We start from the raw sequence: 20,243 nt of genomic DNA, 5'->3' as shown, positions 1-20,243 counted from the left end.
AACACACTGCTCTTAAATAAAAAGTTGTTTGAATATTGTTCGTTGGTCAGGAACAAATTGAGAATCTGTTTTCAGGAATTATAGCCTCACTAGAAAGAAATCACTATCAAATCTTATTTTTCTGATATTCTAGGTTTGCAGATCAGGAAGTGAGATCCTTTGCTGTGAACTGGATTGAGGCCATTAGTGATGATGAGCTAACAGATCTTCTTCCGCAGTTTGTGCAAGTGAGATTTTTACTAGATTACCTCCCTCCTTACTCTTTGCTCAGGTTTTATAAATAGTGAGCTTACTAAGAGATTCTCTTTCTGTTTTGATTAAAAGTAGATTTGTAATACGGTAATGTGCGAGCATTGCATGTGGATTTTTTCCACTATTTTTATGTACCCCACTTGAATATATCTATCAGAATTATTTTTTCTTCATACTGGGGAATTGTACTCAGGGCATTCTACCTCCCAGCTACACCCCATATCCTATTTTATTTTTATTTATTTATTTATTTATTTTTATTTATTTGCAGGTCTGGGGATGGAAGCCAGGGGCATTTGACCTCTGAGCCACACCCCCTGCCCTATTTTTTATTTTTGAAACTGGGTCTCACTGAGTTGCAAAGGGCCTCACTAAGAAGCTAAGGCTGTCTGCGAACCACTATCCTCCAGTCTCAGCCTCCCAAGTGCTGGGATTATAAGTGTGTGACACCACGCCTGGCTTGTTTGTTTGTTTGTTTGTGGTACTGGGGATGGAACCCAAGGGCATTCTACTTCCGGGCTACAGCCCCAACCCTATTTTTTATTCTTTATTTTGAAACAGGGCCTCACTAAGTAGTTAAGGCTGGCTGCGAACCCAAATCGTCCTGTCTCAGCCTACCAAATGCTGGATTACAAGCATGCTCTACCACTTCTGGCTTTATTTTTATTTTTTGAAAGTAGGTCTCACTAGGTAGATGAGAGTCTCATTACTTTCTGAGGCTATCCTTGACCCTGCAATCCTCCTGTCTCGGCCTCTCAAGTAATGGGATTATAAGCCTGTCCCACTACGCCCAGCTCTTATCTGAATTTTAATTGCTGGACTTTTTAGAGTCTCAGAACAAGCCAAACTTGACCTCTTTTACTTGATTTTTCTTTACTGGCCAGTGGAATATAGCTAGTGAATATTTTATCTGAATCTACTTTTATGTTTGATTTTATTAATTTGGCCTACATTAATTCATTTTTTACAAATGTCACCTTTTCATTTATAAGTGTAATACTTTATATGTTTTGTCTTTTAATGAATTTTTTCTGAATAATATTGGTTTGACAACTAGTGAGTCTTATTTTCTTTTACATATAGGCTTTGAAATATGAAATATACTTGAATAGTTCATTAGTACGCTTCCTTCTGTCCAGAGCATTGGGAAATATCCAGATAGCGCACAGTTTATATTGGTAAGATTTAAATTTTATGAATTCCTTATTTCTATTCATGGTATTTATAGAATGACATACATTGTAAGTCTAAATAATAGACTCAGATGACTTTAAACATTTACATACCAAATGTTTTATTGAATGCATTATTTTAAAGAAGCTACATTTTTATGCCTTTTGAAATAAGACCCAATATGACAATACCCTCTATTGTAAAATAGTTGACACATTATGACTCTAAAATAATAAATGAGCCCAAAAATTTGGGCTGGGAGTATAGCTCAGAGGCAGAATGCCTCTGAGTTCAATCCCCAGTAACACACAGACATATATATGCACATACACAAATAAGTTTTTACTTGTGTGTATAGCTTAAAATAAATCCCTGCATACCAGAAATAGAACTTGAGTTGATTTTTGAGAGAAAAATTCTCAGAAGTGGCTGACGTAAATATTTTGCTCTATTAGGCTTCTTAAGGATGCCCTGCATGATATACAGTTTGGTACCCGATATGAACATGTGTTGGGTGCTCTCCTCTCACTAGGAGGAAAAGGACTCAGAGAAGAACTTTCTAAGCAGACAAAGCTTGTACAGCTTTTAGGCGGAGTAGCAGAAAAAGTAAAACAGGCTAGTGGATCAGCCAGACAGGTATGTACACATAAGGAAGAACATAACTGTATAAATGATTTTTGTGATTCTGATAAATGAAGTTGTTAATTTTTATCAGTATACTCTCACTAGAATTCTAACAATATCTTTATTGTTAGGCAGATAAAATTCAGTAGCTCTTTAAAATATATAGGAGACAGGCATGGTGGCACATGCTAGTAATCCCAGCATTTGGGAGGCTGACACCAGAGAATTGTGGTTTACAAACAGCCACAGCTACTTAATGAGGCCATTTGCAACTCAGTGAGACCCTGTTTCAAAATAAAGAGTTAAAAATAGGGCTGGAGTGTAGCTTAGAGATAGAATGTCCTTGGGTTCCATCCCCCATAGCAGAAAAAAAAAAAAAAAATTCGCATGCTTAGTAATTCCTTTCCTTGTTTTCTTTATTGTGTGTGAAGTACTGGGGATTGAACTCAGGGTCATTCTACCTCTGAGCTATACCCCCAGCTCTATTTTATTTTTTATTTGGAAACAATATCACTAAATAAGTACTGGGATTACAGGCAAGCGCCACTATACCTTTCCAAATTGAAAAATATATATATATATATATATTTTTTTTTTTTTAAAGGTCTGGGAGTATAGCCCGGAGGTAGAAAGCCTCTGGGTTCCACTTCCAATACCACCAAAAATTTAAAATACAATAATAATACAAAACAGTTATAGCACCTAAACCTCTGTACTTTGAAAGACTGAATTCCTGTAGCTTTCTTTTCTTTATTATTAAACAAATTTTCAACATAAGTAACTTCTAGCATATAAAGATAGGGAAAAGCTGAGAACTCACCAAGGACACAGATGAATAATACATGCTTTAAACTGTAAGAATAAAAGTAAAACGAAAAACAAAGGCAGGCTTTGACTATGCAGCTCCTTGACCTTGCCAATTTAGTAACACATTTTGGTCAGTGATTTCAGTCCCCTCTGTCCTTGTAAAGATGAACAAAGGCTAACAAAAAAGGCTCACACAGATCTGGGCTGTTGGCACACGCTTGTAATCCAAGTCGCAGACAGCCTCAGCTACTTAGTGACCCTCCACAACTTAGCGAGACCCTGTTTCAAAATAAAAGAATAAAAGCCTGGTGTGGTGGTGAACGCTTGTAATCCCAGCATTTGGGAGGCAGAGAACAGAGGATTGCAGTTCACAGCAGCCTCAACTACTTAGACCCTTTACAACTCAGACACTATTACAAAAAATAAAAATAAAAATTAAGTATTAGGGCCGGGGGTGTAGCTCGGAGGTAGAATGTCCCTGGGTTCCATCTCCAGTACCGGAAAAAAAAAAAGGCTCACATAGCAGAGATAACATACATACCAGCACCCAGCACCTGCTTTTGGTAGAAAAAGACTATTGGCTTACCAGAATGGGAAGAAAAGAGATAATGGTTTTTTGTTTTTTGTTTTTTGTTGTTTTTTTTTTTTTTTGGTGCTACTGGGGTTCCTGGAAACCTTTCTACCTCCGGGCTACACTCCCAGTCCTATTTTATATTTTTTATTTGGAAACAGGGTCTCCTAAGCCAGCACGGCTGGCTTCAAACCTGTGCAATCCTCCTGTCTCCGCCTCCCAAGCGCAGGAATTACAAGCGTGCGCCACCACGCCCGGCATGAATTCTTACTTTAAAAAAAATCTTGAGCCGGGCATGGTGGTGCACGCTTGTAATCCCAGCATTTGGAAAGCTGGAGACCAGAGGATCGCGTTTCATAGACAGCCTCAGCTACTTAGTGAGGCCCTCTGCAACTCAGTGAGACCCTGTTTCAAAATAAAGAATAAAAACAAAATTGGGCAAGGGGTGTAGCTCAGAGGTCAAATGCCTCTGGGTTCCATCCCCAGACTCACACACACACACACACACACACACACACACACACACACACACCGCCAAAAAAAATTCTTGTATGTTCAGAGACCTTCATTGCGTTGCCTCTGATGTAGTGCTTTGATTGTTCTGTCTCTCCTTTCTACCTTGTAATAATAAAACTTTGCTTAAGCTTGCAGCAGTGTGGTTCTAGCTACTTTTTTTCCCTAAACAAGCTAAGAACAAGAACCCACTGCAACCTCCCAAACTATAAGAGTTTTATAATTGTACCTCTTATCTTTATGTAGTTAGGATCAATTTTTGTATGTAGAGTGAGGTAGGAGTCTGACATCAGTCTGCATGTGGCTATCCAGTTTAAGGAGATTTAAGGAGATTTTCTATTGCATGATTGTGGCACCTTTGTTGAAAACCAGCTGACTATATGATATTTCTAGACATTCAATTTTATCCCATTCATTTGTATTTTTGTTTTCTTTCTTTGTGAGGGCAAGGGGGATAGTATATTACAATTCATGTGGGTCTGTAATATTTCAATTCATGAACATAAGATGTCTTCCTATTTATTTATTTATTTATTTATTTATTTATTTATTTATTTTGGTGGTACTGGGGTTTCTGGGTTTCTGGAAACCCTTCTACCTCCAGGTTATACTCCCAGACCTATTTTAATTTTATATTTTTATTTGGAAACAGGGTCTCTTAAGCCAGCGTGGCTGGCTTTGAACCAGCGCGATCCTCCTGTCTCTGCCTCCCAAGTGCGGGGATTACAAGCATGCGCCACCACGCCCGGCTTCCCATTTATTTAGATCTTAAAATTCCTTCAACAAGTATACCTGTTATTTCATATTTTGTGTTTGTTTTTGCTTTTTTAATTTATTTATTTATTTTTTGGTGGTACTGGAATTCCTGGAAACCCTTCTACCTCCAGGTTACACTCCCAGACCTATTTTTATATTTTTATTTGAAAACAGGGTCTCTTAAGCCAGCACGGCTGGCTTCAAACCAGCGCGATCCTCCCGTCTCTGCCTCCCAAGCGCAGGGATTACAAGCGTGCGCCACCACGCCCGGCACTTTTGTTTTATTTTGCCATACTTTGGATAGTACTCAGATTCTTATGCTAGGAAAGTGCTTTACCTCTTTTTTCTTTTAACACTGTAGAGAATTCATGTCAGCATATATAGGTACACTTCAAGTTTCTTAATAGATACATAATATTATAAGGTATTATAGCATAAATTACGAACAATTTCCCCTCCTTTTGTTGTTGTTTTTTTCTTTTGCCCTATTGGGGATTGAACCCAGGAGTGTTCTACTACTGAGATACATGCCTAGCCCTTTTATTTTTTATTCTGAGACAGCATCTAAACTGCCCAGGGTGACCTCAATTTGGAATCCTCTTGCCTCAGCTTCCTGAGTACTTGGCATTGCAGATGTGTGCAACTGCACCTGGCTGAACCATTACTTTTATGTAGGTTGTTTGCACATGCTCCATTTCCTATTTAGTACTGCAGTGAACTTTGGAGGCGGTATCTCTATGTATGGTCTTAAGCACCTGGAATCAAGCAGTCCTGCCTCAACCTCCTAAGAAATGGGGCTCTATGTGTGAACCACCATGCCTAGTTTGCTAGTATTTCTGTATATTTATATAGACAAAGTAGCTGAGTTGAGGGCTATGCACATTTTTATTTAAAATAGTTTCTGTTGGATAATCCTCACCAAAAAATTGTTTTCTTCCACTTAATGTTGTCTTATATTTTCTTCTGATGCAAAGCTGCATCTTTTTTTAAATTCATATTTCCTTGATTATTAATGAGCTTTAACATTTTTATTTACATTGGTTGGCCATATGTATTTTCCTTTTACATTTATAGCCTTTGCCCATTCCAATTTTATTTTTTCTTCCCTTTGGCATTGGGGATTGAACTCAGGACCTTGCACATGCTAGGCAAGTGCTATATTGCTGAGCTGTACCCCAGACTTTTCCATTTTATTTATTTATTTGTTTGTTTGTTTGTTTGTTTGTTTATTGTGGTACTGGGGATAGAACCCAAGGGCATTCTACCTCCGAGCTATACCCCCAGCCCTATTTTTTATTCTTTATTTTGAACCCTGGTCTCACTGAGTTGTAAAGGGCCTCACTAAGTAGCTGAGGCTGTCCGCGAACTGCGATCCTCTGGTCTCAGCCTCCCAAGTGCTGGGATTACAAGCATGGGTCACCACGCCCAGCTTCCATTTTGTTTTAATAGTAAAAATCAATGCCTTTAATAACTTTTTTTGGTACTAGGGATTAAACCTTGGACCTTATACTTGCAACTACCAACACTACCACTGAATATACTGCCAACACTTTTCATGAGTTTTATTTTGAGACAGGGTTTTTTTAAGTTGTCCAAGATGGCCTTAAACTTGGGATCCTTCTGCCTTTGCCTTCCTAGGCACTGGGATTACAGATACACACCACCCCACCCAGCACTGGGATTATAGACTTTGTGTTGTTGTTGTTGTTGTTCATTTGGGGATTCAAGCATTTTATACATTGTGTCAGCCAGGTGTGGTAGTGCACACTTATGATCCCAGTACTTAGGAGACTCAAACAGGTGGATCATAGGTTCAGGATCAACCATAGCAAATTAGTATAACTCTCAGCAACCTAGCAAGACCCTATTTTAAAATAAAAAGTAAAACAGGGCTGAGGTGTAGCTTTGGAGGTAAAATGCCTCTAGGTTCAATCCTTAGTACCACTAAAACAAAAACAGGTTGTAGCTCAGAGGTAGAATGCCCCTGAGCTTCATCCCTGATATTACCCTCAAAATTGTGTTTGCATCATTTGTTGTCCTAAAAATAGATCTTTATTTCTGTTATCTACCTACAGTAACAATCTCTTTCCATAGGTTGTCCTCCAAAGAAGCATGGAACGAGTACAGTCCTTTCTTCTGAGAAATAAATGCCGTCTCCCTCTCAAACCAAGTCTAGTGGCAAAAGAGTTAAATATTAAGGTGACACAGTACTAATAAGTTCATATTAAATTTCAAAATACATAGGAAGAAGGAAAATGGGCAGGTATGCTTAAGGCAAATAAAGATAAGCTCCGCATAGTTTGGTTATAAGTATGTATGGAAAGATAGCTTTATCATTAGGAACTATATTTATCTCAGCATGTTTTGGGGGAGGAGGTATTAGGGTTTGAACCCCGGGGCATCATACTTCCAAGCTATACCCCTAATCTTTTCATGTTTTGTTTTAAAACGAAGTCTCAAAGCTGGGCGTGGTGGCGTACGTTTGTAATCCCCGCACTTGGGAGGCTGAGACAGGAGGATCGCATAGGTTTGAAGCCAGCCTCTTCTACTTAGTGAGGCTCTCAGCAACTTAGTGAGACCCTAGACCCCTTTCCCAAATAAAATACAAAATAGGTCTGGAAGTATAGCCCAGAGGTAGAAAATCCCCTGGGTTCTATTCCCAGTACCACACACACACAAACAAACAATTAATTAATTAATTAATTAATTAAATAAAATGGAGTCTCATTGAGACTGATTTTGTGCTGAGAGTCTTGCTACATTACTGAGGTCCTCTAACCTGTAATCCTCCTACCTTAGCCTCCCAAGTACTGGGATTACAGGCTTGCATCATGACACCCGGCTATCTCAGCATATTTTACTTAATCACTATTCCTGAAATACAGTATAGAATTATTTACTACTTTGGTTTTTGTTTGTTGTTCTTTTGCATTATTTTTAGTGTCTGTATGAAATTAGCTTTTTAAATAAGATTTGCTCTTTTCCTAATGAAATTATTATCAGCATTTGAGTCCACGGATGGATAATTATAATAGCAATATTAGTAGGAGTAGAGGTCTTATCCCAATCAAGATGAGTTTATGAAGCTTTGGTGTTTAGTAGAGGGATTAAGACACTTAGAAAGCTCGAACTTTAAGCTTTTCTCTCTCAGGTGGTCAAGTTTTTGCTTCTCTGCAGTGAGAGGTGTCACTTTACTCATATGACCTGCCAGATCATAAAAAAATCAGTTCTTGTATTATTTCATTTGCTATAATTCAAAGGAACAAGTGCAAAGGTAAATGAGGAGGACAAAAATTATAAACTCAATTTTTCTATTGTTATTTTTTCTAATGCCTGTATGATATATTTGCAGTCATGTTCCTTCTTCAGTTCTAATGCTGTGCCCCTGAAAGTCACAATGCTGAATGCGGATCCTTTGGGGGAAGAAATTAATGTCATGTTTAAGGTAAGCAAAAACAGGGCTACTTTTTCTTATTTTGGAGGCCAGGGCCACATTGTGTTGCCCAGGTCAGTCTTTAACTCCTGGACTCAAGACAATCCTGGCTCAGGCTAGCCAATAACTGGGACTTATCAGTTCACATCCCTGTACCTACACAGGGTTACATTTTTTTTTTCCTTAGTGGAAATTTTTTAATTAATTTATTTATTATTTTTGCTGTACTAGGGATGCAACCCAGGGGCATTCTACCTCCGAGCTACAACCCCAGCCCTAGTTTTTATTCTTTCTTTTGAAACAGAGTTTCACTGAGTTCCAAAGGGCCTCACTAAGTAGCTGAGGCTGTCTGCAAACTGCAGTCCTCCTGTCTAAGCCTCCCTTTCCCTTCCTTCCTTCCTTTTTGTATTACTGGGAATTGAACCCAGGGGAATTCTCTATGAGCTACACCCCCAGCCTTATATTATTTTTTTATTTTATTTTTTGCGGGTCTGGGGATGGAACCCAGGGGCATTCAACCTCTGAGCTACACCCCCTGCCCTACTTTTTATTCTTTATTTTGAAACTGGGTCTCACTGAGTCGCAGAGGGCCTCACTAAGTAGCTAAGGCTGTCCGTGAATCATGATCCTCTGATCTCAGCCTCCCGAATGCTGTGATTATAAGTGTGTGCCACCGCCCCCAGCTCCTATTTTATTTTTATTTTGAAAGAGTCTCACTAAGTTGATGAGAGTCTCACTATTTACTGAAGGCTGTCCTTGAACCCGTGACTCTCCTGTCTCAGCCTCCCAAGTATTGGGATTACAGGTTTGAACAACCATGCCTGGCTCATTTTCTTTGGTTTCAAGGTTGGTGAAGATCTCCGGCAAGATATGTTGGCTTTACAGATGATAAAGATTATGGATAAGATCTGGCTCAAAGAAGGACTGGATCTGAGGATGGTGATTTTCAAATGTCTCTCAACTGGCAGAGATAGAGGTAAGTCCAATATTGAAAACTATCAGTTTTTTTAAGACTTAACTTTTGGGAGATGTTTTCACATAGCTTAATATTTTTTTGTTAAAGGCATGGTGGAGCTAGTTCCTGCTTCAGATACCCTCAGGAAAATTCAAGTGGAATATGGCGTGACAGGATCCTTTAAGGATAAACCACTTGCCGAGTGGCTGAGGAAATACAATCCCTCTGAAGAAGAATATGAAAAGGTGATTTGCATGTCTCTTTATTCTAAACAATTTAGCCAAGTGTATTATAAAGGTTTTGAGTGCTTTCAGTGTTCAACTTTGGTAACTAAATAACCATTTAGTCTAAGTCAAGAAAATATTGTCAGCTGGGCTTGGAAGCACATGCTTAGTAATCCCAGCATTTGGGAGGCTGAGACAGGAGGATCACAGTTTGCAGTCAGCCTCAGCTACTTAGTAAGGCCCTCTGCAACTCAATGAGACCCTGTTTCCAAATAAAATAAAATAAAGAATAAAGAGAGAGAGGAAGGAAGGGAGAGAGAGAGAACAGTGTCAAGCCAGGCGTGGTGGTGCATACTTGTAATCCCAGTACTTGGGAAGCTGAGATAGAAGGATCCATGTTTGAGGACAGCCTCATCTACTTAGTGAGGCCATCTGCAACTTAGTGAGACCCTGTTTCAAAATAAAGAATAAAAGAATCGGTCTGGGGTCAGAGATAGAATGCCCCTGGGTTCAATCCTCAGCCCCACAAAAACAAAAAAAACAGTGTCTTTTAGCTGGTGTGAGGTAACATAGTACTTGGGGAACTAAGACAGGAAGATCTCAGGTTTGAGGCCAGCCTTAGCAGTTAAGTGAGATTGTGTTTCAAAGTACAAAATAAAATAGAGGGTATAGCTCAGAGGTCAGGCACCGCTGGGTTCAGTCCCAGAATGGAAGAGAGGAAGGGAGGGGGAAAAATTGTGTCTTTTCATAAGTACAGACAAGAATATAAAACTTTTAATTGCAGTAATTTGAATAAATTATGCTAAATTACCCTCCAAAATTCCAAATATGTACCTAGAGGCCAGAGATACTTCTACCGCCCAGAGTGTTATATTTCCCAAAGATCTTGATAGAAGTTGTGGAAATGAGTAAAAGCAGCTGCATTATTGGTGTTAAGAGCATAAATCATGGGGCAGGCTCTCTAGCTTTGAATTTAGCTCCCAAGTTACTCACCAGCTACAGGCCCTTGGGCAAATTAACCCTTTGTGCTGGGCCGTTCTAGAAAATATTATAGTAGTTTATATTACGGTATCATATACTATGGATATAAAAATGAAGCCAGGCATGGTGGCGCACGTTTATAATCCCAGCATTCGGGAGGTTGAAACAGGAGGATCATGGTTCATGGGCAGCCTCAGCTAATTAGAGTCCCTATGCAACTCAGTGAGACCCTGTTTCAAAATAAAGAATAAAAAATAGGGCTGGGGGATGTAGTTTGGTGGTAGAATGCCCTGGATTTCATCCCCAGTACTGCAAAAAAAAAGAGAGGGAGGGAGGGAGGGAAGGAGAGAGGGAGGGAAAGAGAGAGAAAGAGACTGAGACTATCATAGGCTGTTCTAAGGATTAAATGACAGAAAGCACAGCATAAAAAAAAATTTTCCCCCCCACTGGGTATGATGGCATACGCTTGTAATCCCAGCATTTGGGAGGCGGAGACCAGAGGATCATGGTTCACAAGCATCCTCAACTAGTTAGCAAGGTCCTTCTCAACTCAGTGAGACCCTATTTCAAAAAATGAGAAAACTAAAAAAATAGGGATGGGGAGTGTAGCTCAGAGGTAAAATGTCCCTGGGTTCCACCCCCAGTACCAAAAAAAAAAAAAAAAATTGGAAAATTGTATTTTCGATATCTACTTTTTTGTATTAGTATTATTCTGAATTACATATGAGAAAATATAGTCTCTTACTATATAAAGCATGCCATGATCTTTACTTGGCTTAAGAAAGACTCACAGACACTTTGAATCGTGATATAAGGAGACCCCAGTTTTAATGTCATTTAGTTGCCGAAGTTGTGTACCATTATTTTCTTCTTTTTTCTTTTTTTTGGTACTGAGGATGGAACCCAGAGACATTCCACCTCCAAGTTATACCCTCACCCTGATTTTACTTCTTATTTTGAAACAAGGCCTCATTAAGCTGCAGAGGCTGACTTCAAACCTGTGATCTTCCTATCTTATCTTCCCAAGTACTGGGGTTCCAAGCGTGTACCACCACACCTGGCATGTACATCATTAATGTATCACTTTTATAAACATACAAGTACCATCTGTTTACTTATGTAAGGAAAGCAGAGGAATTTTGTCCTTTGTACCCCCTTTATAAGATCACTCCCTTTTCTTATTTTTTTGTGGTCTGGAGGAAGCAGCACAACAGTACTTGTAATACTGGCTTGTTCAGGATTCCTAGTAAGTTGTTTGACACAAAATAGTTGTCAACTATCATACATCAAGCACCTTTTTTTTTTTTTTTTTAATTGTGGTACTGGGGATTAAACCCACAGACATTCTACCTCCTAGCTACACTTACAGTCCTATTTTATTCTTTTATTTTGAAGCAGGGTTTCACAAAGTTGTAGATGGCCTCACTAAGTTGCTGGTGATGGCCGAGAACCTATAATCCTCTGTCCCAGGTACTGGGATTACAAGTGTGCGCCACCATACCCAGCTATCAAGCACCCTTTATGAATGTTTTTTCTTATGATTTTATAAGTAGGAAGTGGTATAACATACTGGAATCATATGGCCTGAGTTTAAACTCTGGTTCTGCCACCTGACCAGTTATATGAACCTGGAAAACACCTCAACCTCTAGATTTCAGTTTCCCTCATGTGTAAAATGGCAGATAACATTAGTACCTAAGTTATTGATTTGCTGTGAGATTTTGTGTGTGTAGTACTGGGGATTGAACCCAGGACCATTCTACCTCTGAGATATACCTCCAGTTTTTTGTGTTTTTTTTTTTTTTTAATTTATTTTGGAAAAGGTTTTCAAAATAAACCTATTTAGTGAGGGCCTCACTAAATAGCTGAGGCTGGCCACAAACCTGCGATTCTCCTGTCTCGGCCTCCCAAGTACTGGGATTACAAGCATGCACCACCATGCCCAGTTTGTTGTGAGATTTTTAAATGAGTTTATATATGAGTTGGGGAGAGATATTTGACTGATTTGTGATAAGTACTCAGTAAACATTTGCTGTTACCATGATTATTTGTAATGATTCTGGAGGATCATTGAGGAAATTTAACCCATGGACAAGTAGATCCATATGACTTCACAATTCAGAAAAACAGTATTTTGGTGGGGCATTGTGGCCCATGCCTGTGATCCCAGTACTTGGGAGGCTGAGATAGGAGGATCCTGAGTTTCAGGCCAGCTGTAGCAACTTAGCAAGGCCCTTAGCAAATTAGGGAGATCCTGTTTCATAATAAAAATAGCTGGGCATTATGGCACATGCCTGTGTTCTAGTACTTGGGATGCTTAGACAGAAGATTTGCAGGTTCAAGGATAACCTCAGCAACCTAGGAGACTCTCAAGCAAACTAGCAAGATCTTGTTTTAAAACAAAAAATAAAAAGGGCTGTGGAGGTATAGGTCAGAGGTAGAATGGTCCTGGGCTCAATACCCAGTACCAAAAGAAAAAATAATAATAATAAATTTTAAAAGGGCTGGGAGTGTAGCCCAGAGGTGACTGCCTCTAGGTTTGCTTGGTATAGTGGCACACGCTTATAATCCCAGTATTTGGGAGGCTGAGACAGGAGGATCGCCAGTTAGAAACCAGCCTCAGCAACTTGAGAGACTCGCAGCAACCTAGTGAGACCTCATTTCCAAATAAGAAATAAAATTGGGGTTTAGCTTTGAGGTCGAATGCCTCTGGATTCAATCCCTAGGACCACACACACACAAAAATTGTTTTTTTCTGCCGGGCGTGGTGGCACACACTTGTAATCCCCATGCTTGGGAGGCTAAGACAGGAGGATCATGCAGGTTCGAAGCCAGCCTTGCTGGCTTAAGAGACCGGTTTCCAAATAAAATATAAAATAGGTCTGGGAGTGTATCCCAGAGGTAGAAGGGTTCCATCCCCAGTACCACTAAATATATATATATTTTTTCTAATCATTTCATGTGTTTCTCACAGGCTTCTGAGAATTTTATTTATTCTTGTGCTGGATGCTGTGTAGCCACCTATGTTTTAGGCATCTGTGATCGACACAATGACAATATAATGCTTCGAAGCACAGGACACATGTTCCACATTGACTTTGGAAAGTTTTTGGGCCATGCACAGATGTTTGGTAGCTTCAAAAGGTACACTAATATGTTAATATTGTTGTAAAGAAAAGAGACATCTGATTTCATAAATGCAGACCTTGCCCTTCTGCTGTGTTTTGCTTTGTGGCTCTATTTGAGCATAGCTAGGGGTTATGCTGATGCCAGTGCTTCTAAGAGAAGACTGTACTGCATAGTAGACAAAATCGGCTGCCTACTAAGTGTGTGTATAAGCTTTGTTCATATGAACTGCTAAATGTTTTATTTTGTCTAATTTGTTGTGCCTATTAGAAATGGTTCATTTGTAGAATGACAATGAGTATAAAATTTTTCTTTATCACCGTTTTGTCTCTGGGTGTATAGGTTTATAGTTATCACCATGGAAAAAATCCATATGTAAGTTTTGTCTAAATACTGAGGTTACTATGTGATGACTTTTCCGGAAATGTGGATTTTCAACAATTAGGGAAACTTAAAACTGCCTAAGTTTCCTCCTTTGAAATTGCTATAGAGCCGGGCGTGGTGGCGCACGCTTGTAATCCCAGCATTCGGGAGGCTGAGACCAGAGGATCGCAGTTTGTGGACAGCCTCAGCTACTTAGTGAGGCCCTCTGCAACTCAGTGAGACCCGGTTTCAAAATAAAGAATTTAAAAAAAAAATAGGGCTGGGGGTATAGCTCAGAGGTCAAATGCCCCTGGGTTCCATCCCCAGACAAGAAAGGAAGGAAGGAAGGAATTAAGGAATTGCTATAGTACAGGGAGCTTCGGTTATTAATCATGTGACAGCAGTAGCACTGGTTGAACAGCTTGAGTATCTTCTGTGAATAATCTGTGTGTACTTTCACTTTACATAGGGATCGAGCTCCTTTTGTGCTTACCTCTGATATGGCATACGTCATCAATGGGGGTGAAAAGCCCACCATTCGTTTCCAGTTGTTTGTGGACCTCTGCTGTCAGGCCTACAACTTGATAAGAAAGCAAACAAACCTCTTTCTTAACCTCCTTTCACTGGTAACTGTATTTATTATAAACGCCCACTTAATTTTATATAAGCACACCTGTGTTCCAACATATAAGAAAGATATTTTATAATTTTGAATAAAATTTAGTCACAATTATCAACTATATTCTTGCATTCAGTACATACTGTATAATTCCATTTATATATAAAAAAAATAAGTACTATAGGGACCCTGGAGATTGGGGATGGGTACTGTTTAATTAAGCCTAAGTGGGACACCTCAAATGTTTTGTGCTTTAATCTGGTTGTGTTTAGATTGTGAATACTCATTATTAAGCTTATACTCAGGACTAATACATTTTTTTGGATATTTATTATATTGAAGTAAAAGGAATAGCTGCCTACAGTGGCACATGCCTATAATCCCAGTACTTTTAAGGCTGAGATAGGAGGATTGCAGGTTTGAGGCCACTGTGTGGTAAATTAAACCCTGTTTCAAATTTGAAAAGGCTGGGAAGTGTAGCTCAGTGGTAGAACACCTTTGCGTTCAATACCCAGTAAAACACACACACACACACACACACACACACACACACACACACACACACACACACACAATATTTGGTTATGTATTAAATAAAAAATCCATGCTGTAATTATTTTGACTGAAGTAGATGTAATAAAAACAGAAGCCTAAGCCAGGCGTGGTGGCTCACGCTTGTAATCCCCGCGCTTGGGAGGCTGAGACAGGAGGATCGCACGGGTTCGAAGCCAGCCTCGGCTACTTAGTGAGGCTCTCAGCAACCTAGTGAGACCCTGTTTCCAAATAAGATATAAAATAGGTCTGGGAGTATAGCCCGGAGGTAGAAAGCCTCTGGGTTCCACCCTCAGTACCACCAAAAAAAAATAATAAAAACAGAAGCCTAAGCCAGGCGTGGTGGAACACGCTTGTAATCCCAGCTTTCAAGAGGCCAAGACAGGAGGATCACAATTTGCAGGCAGCCTCAGCTACTTAGGTCCCTTGCAACTCAGTGAGATCCTGTTTCAAAATAAAGAATAAAAAATAGGGCTGGGGGTATAGCTCAAAGGTAGAATGCCCATAGATATCATCCCCAGTACCACAAAAAAAAAAAAAAAAAAAAAAAAAAAAAAAACAGAGGCCTAGGCAAAAGGAGATCTGAATTTCATAGCCCTTATTCATAAGTGGGCTTTTGACTTCCAACATCATTTTACTTTCTGGGCCTCTATTTTCTCATTTGTAAGAAAATCACTTAGGTCCTCCAAACACTAATAAATTCCTCAAAATATGAGTATTTTCATTTGCTTTAGTTAGAATTACTTGGCCAGCTTATGATTATTTTGTTTACTTTAGTTCTGATTATTTGAATGGCAGAAAATTTAAGGCAAAAATTTTTAATTTTTTCTACAGATGATTCCTTCAGGGTTACCAGAGCTTAGAAGTATTCAAGATTTGAAATATGTCAGAGATGCACTTCAGCCTCAAACTACAGATGCAGAAGCTACAATCTTCTTCACTAGGTATGGCATATTTAAGTAAATTGTTTGAGACAAATAATTTGGATTTGAATCGTTTTATCTTAGTTTATTTATTTTTGGTACTGAATATTTAGGCAAGGGCATTCTATCTCTGAGCTATACCCCCAGCCCTTTTTATTTTGAAACAGTGTCTCACTAAATGGCTTAGGCTGGCCTTGAATCTGTGATCCTTCTTTCTTAGCCTCCCAAGTACTAGGATTACCCATACCCAGCTCTATTTATTTACTTATTTACTCGTATTTGTAGTGGTAGAGAATTGAACCCCGGTCCTTATACATGTTAGGCAAGTATTTTACCTAGTTTAAGTAAATGATATTTATCAAAAATCTGATTTAGAGGGAAAAAATTAGAATTTGGAGTATTTAGCAAAGAATAGGTATCAAAGGTTTACATAGGCTGGAGATATAGCTCCATGTTAGAGGGCTTGCTTAGCATGTGGTTAAAAAAAAAAAGGTTTTACCTAATGAATATAAATGATTTGCAGTAGACCTTTAAAAATGCTAATTTCTCTCAAAATATGATCTAAGGTTTATTTAGCATATAATTTTAATTATAAAAATCCTAGAAGCCAGATGTGGTGGCACAAGCTTGTTATCCCAGCATTTGGGAGGCTGAGATAGGAGGATCTCGGTTCTCAGCCTCAGCTACTTAGGTCCTTTGCAACTCAGTGAGACTCTGTTTCAAAATAAAGAATAAAAAATAGGGCTGGGAGTGTTGCTTGGAGGTAGAATGGCCCTGGGTTCCATCACTATTACCACAAAATAAATAAATAAACAAATGATAAATAAATTAAAATTCTATTTCTAAACTATTTCTGAGAAACATGTTTTCTGCAGTGCCATGTACCTCTTTAAGATACTTTTTTCTTTTTTGGTGGTACTGGGGTTCCTGGAAACCCTTCTACCTCCAGGCTACACTCCCAGACCTATTTTATATATTTATTTTTTTGGAAACAGGGTCTCTTAAGCCAGCAAGGCTGGCTTCGAACCAGCGCAAACCTCCTGTCTCTGCCTCCCAAGTGCGGGGAGTACAAGCGTGTGCCACCACGCCTGGCTAAGATACTTTTCTAAAATGATTACTAATTTTTTTTATTCTAATATAATTTTCATGGATACCATAAGTGCTTAAAAACAAACTCTGGGACACTGTTGTAGTTACTGTCACAATATGACAAAGTACTTGAAACACATCTGCAGTGGCTAGCGTTTATATCTTTCTGGCAAATGTGTTTCTCAAGGCCTGGTGACCTGGTTGATCACTGACTGTACCTGCCACATCATTATAATAGCACACAGGGAAGGGCAAAGGAGCCCATCTTCTTTTCTCTCTTTTTTTCTCTTCTTCTTCCCAATAGAGAAGAGGTATACAGCATTGGCCTGGACTTACCTAGTCTTACCAGTCGGACCAAAATGAATTGAAGGAAGCTGACTTCTGTTGCCTTCTAAACTAGTACTTTGGTATTGATAGACTTCATTTTGTCTTTTGAGAGATGCGGTGGCTCCCTTGAGAAAAACAACAAGCAACCTTTGATTACTTCCAGAACAAAGTACATGGGCCTGGTTGCTTAAAAAACAGAATTTTATTTTCTCATAGTGCTTAAAGCTAGGAAATTCAAGATTAAGGAACCAGCTTATTGCATTCATGATGAGGGCTCCCTTTCTAGATTGTGGATGACAACTTTCTTGCTATGTCTTCCCATAGACTGTAGGAGGTGGAGGGAGAAAGCTCTCTTTTAACTCTTTTTCATTTTGTTTCCTTTTTTTTCTTTTCTTTCCTTTTTTTTTTTTCGGCACTGGGGATTGGACCCAGGAAAAATCTACCTTTGAGCTACATCCCACCCCTATTTTACTTTTGATTTTGAAACTGTTTCACTTTACAGAGGCCCTCACTAAGTTGAGACTGGTTGTGAACCTATGATCCTCCTGTCTCAGCCTTCCAAATACTGAGATTACAAGTTTGCGCCAGCATACTTGGCTTCTCTTGTCTCTTCTTAAAAGGACAGTTTTGCTGGATCAAGGCTCCACACTTGTTTGGCCTCGTTTAGCATTAATTACCTCCTCAAACGACTCATCTCCAAATATAGTCACACAAGGATTTAGGTTGTTAGTATCTGAATTTCAAGGAACACAGACATTCAGTCTTTAGAAAGGCAAACACCTGTTTTGGAGGTTCTCTTCTCTTGGAATATTCTTACTGGGTTCTTTCACCTTGTTTCCCAGACTTGTTTTCTTTGCTTTCCTAAGCTGTTTTATCTAGGCCTACCATCTAATTGTCTTTGCCAAATTCCCTATTCTATCAACTTCTTTTTCCAACTGAGTGAAATTTTATCTGGACAAGTCTTAAACCAGATTCTACCATTCTACTACTTGACAGGAGATAATTTTTAAAATCTGGATTCTCATAAGATAATAAAGTCATCTTTATAACAGTATAGCAGTTGTCCTTTGTCCATATAGCTCTTTAGTTGATCTTGGACCCTATTAGTCTTAAGAAAACCAAGCATCATTTCTCTCTTGTGCAAAAAGTTTTTGTGTTGGAGTAAGATATATTTTAACAGAGTTCAGCTTTTAAAGAACACAGACAATTCTTGGCAAAGGAAGGATGTGTTTAATACTTTAAGAGAAATGAAAGTGTTTTCATCTTTTATTATATTGAATTTACCATGTGTTCCCATGAAGATTCCCTATTAACGACTGTGATTATTTTGCAGGCTGATTGAGTCAAGTTTGGGAAGCATTGCCACAAAGTTTAACTTCTTCATTCACAACCTTGCTCAGCTGCGTTTTTCTGGTCTTCCTTCTAATGATGAGCCCATCCTTTCATTTTCACCTAAGACGTACTCCTTTAGACAGGATGGTCGAATCAAGGAAGTCTCTGTTTTCACATATCATAAGAAATACAACCCAGATAAACATTATGTAAGTTTGCCTTTAATATTTGTAAGATAGTCATATTACTGTTGTCCTTTATCTGTCTTTCACTGATCCTACTAATGTTCCAATACCTGTCCCGTTCGTGATTGTCTCGTCCATAGTCAGCCCAAAATAAATAAGTATGCTTGTTGCATCCCTAACATCCTTTGATATTCATTTCCTGTTAAACTTGCTTTAAAACTATGAGGGCCAAAGATATTCGACCTCTCAGAGGGAAAACTAAGAGTCATGCTATTATGGTTTCCTATTCCTTCTTTTTTTTTTTCTGAGTTTCAAAGGTAAATCTTGCTTATTATAATGGGTTCAAGCCAGATGTAGTGGCACATGCTTGTAATCCCAAAACTTGGGAGGCTGAGACAGGGAGGCTGAGACAGGAGGATTGCAGGTTTGAGGCCAGCCTAAGCAATTTACTGAGGTTGTCAGCAACTTAATGAGACCCTGTTTGAAATAAAAGAATAAAATAGAGTGAGGTGGGTGTAGCTCGGAGGTAGAATGCCCTTGGGTTATATATTCCCAGTACCACGCACAAAAACAAACAATAAAGCAGGTTCAACCCATACAGTTCAAAAAATCCAATGTGTGAGAGAGAGGTGGTGTGTGTGTGTGTGTGTGTGTGTGTGTGTGTGTGTGTGTGTGTGTGTGTGTTACTAAAAATCAAATCATCCAAGGCCAGTCTATCACTGGGTACCTCCTAGTCCTTTTTATTTTTTATTTTGAGACAGGATCTTGCTAAGTTGTCCTGGCTGACCTCAAAATGGAATCCTCCTGCCGCAGCTTCCCAAGTTACTGGGTTACAGGTGTGTGCCACCAAACCCGGCACAGTTAAAAAAGTCTTAAGCTCTCATCTAATGTTTCACAATAAAGGGCTTTTTATTTTATTATTTTTTATGTTTATTTATTTATTTTTGATGGTACTGGGGTTCCTGGAAACCCTTCTACCCCTGGGCTACTCTCCCAGACCTATTTTTTTATATTTTTACTTGGACACAGGGTCTCTTAAGCCAGTATGACTGGCTTCGAACCTGCGCTATCCTCCTGTCTCCGCCTCCCAAGCGCGGGGATTACAAGTGTGCATCACCACGCCCGGCTTACCCCCAGTCCTTTCTGAGTTTCGTTTTGAAACAGATTCTTACTAGGTTGCTGAGAGTCTTGCTAAATTCCTGAGGCTGGTCTTGAACCTGGATCCTTCTGTCTCAGCCTCCCAAGTACTGAGATTATAGGTTATGCCACCACACCTTGCTTCCTATTTATTTTCTTCAGTAAACTTGCTTTTTATAATTTTTACTAGAAATGCACTAAATTTGTAGATTTGAAAAGTGCATTATTATATTTAACCCTGGAAATGGCATTCACTTACGAGTTCTTTTTTTTTTTTTTTTTCAGGTCTGGGGATGGAACC

At 39.1% G+C, this 20,243-nt stretch overlaps 1 protein-coding gene across 2 annotated transcripts in view; it reads left to right on the top strand.

The window, feature by feature from the left end:
- The window catches only part of PIK3C2A (phosphatidylinositol-4-phosphate 3-kinase catalytic subunit type 2 alpha), a gene marked incomplete at both ends in the record, with an annotated part of 84,682 nt that overhangs the window by 57,492 nt on the left and 6,947 nt on the right, over nt 1-20,243 (top strand). For both annotated transcript variants that reach the window (XM_080713904.1, XM_080713903.1), the window contains 11 exons: nt 134-227; nt 1,336-1,430; nt 1,881-2,061; nt 6,791-6,895; nt 8,049-8,141; nt 8,976-9,105; nt 9,193-9,329; nt 13,264-13,433; nt 14,248-14,404; nt 15,784-15,893; nt 18,622-18,829. In XM_080713904.1, coding sequence (XP_080570030.1) covers nt 134-227; nt 1,336-1,430; nt 1,881-2,061; nt 6,791-6,895; nt 8,049-8,141; nt 8,976-9,105; nt 9,193-9,329; nt 13,264-13,433; nt 14,248-14,404; nt 15,784-15,893; nt 18,622-18,829 — 1,480 coding nt within the window. The remainder of the gene's footprint in view (nt 1-133; nt 228-1,335; nt 1,431-1,880; nt 2,062-6,790; nt 6,896-8,048; nt 8,142-8,975; nt 9,106-9,192; nt 9,330-13,263; nt 13,434-14,247; nt 14,405-15,783; nt 15,894-18,621; nt 18,830-20,243) is intronic.

Source organism: Muscardinus avellanarius (assembly GCF_963383645.1).
Source record: "Muscardinus avellanarius genome assembly, chromosome: 1".
NCBI classification, from domain to species: Eukaryota; Metazoa; Chordata; class Mammalia; order Rodentia; family Gliridae; genus Muscardinus; species Muscardinus avellanarius.
This window is presented reverse-complemented; position numbering and strand designations above follow the sequence as displayed.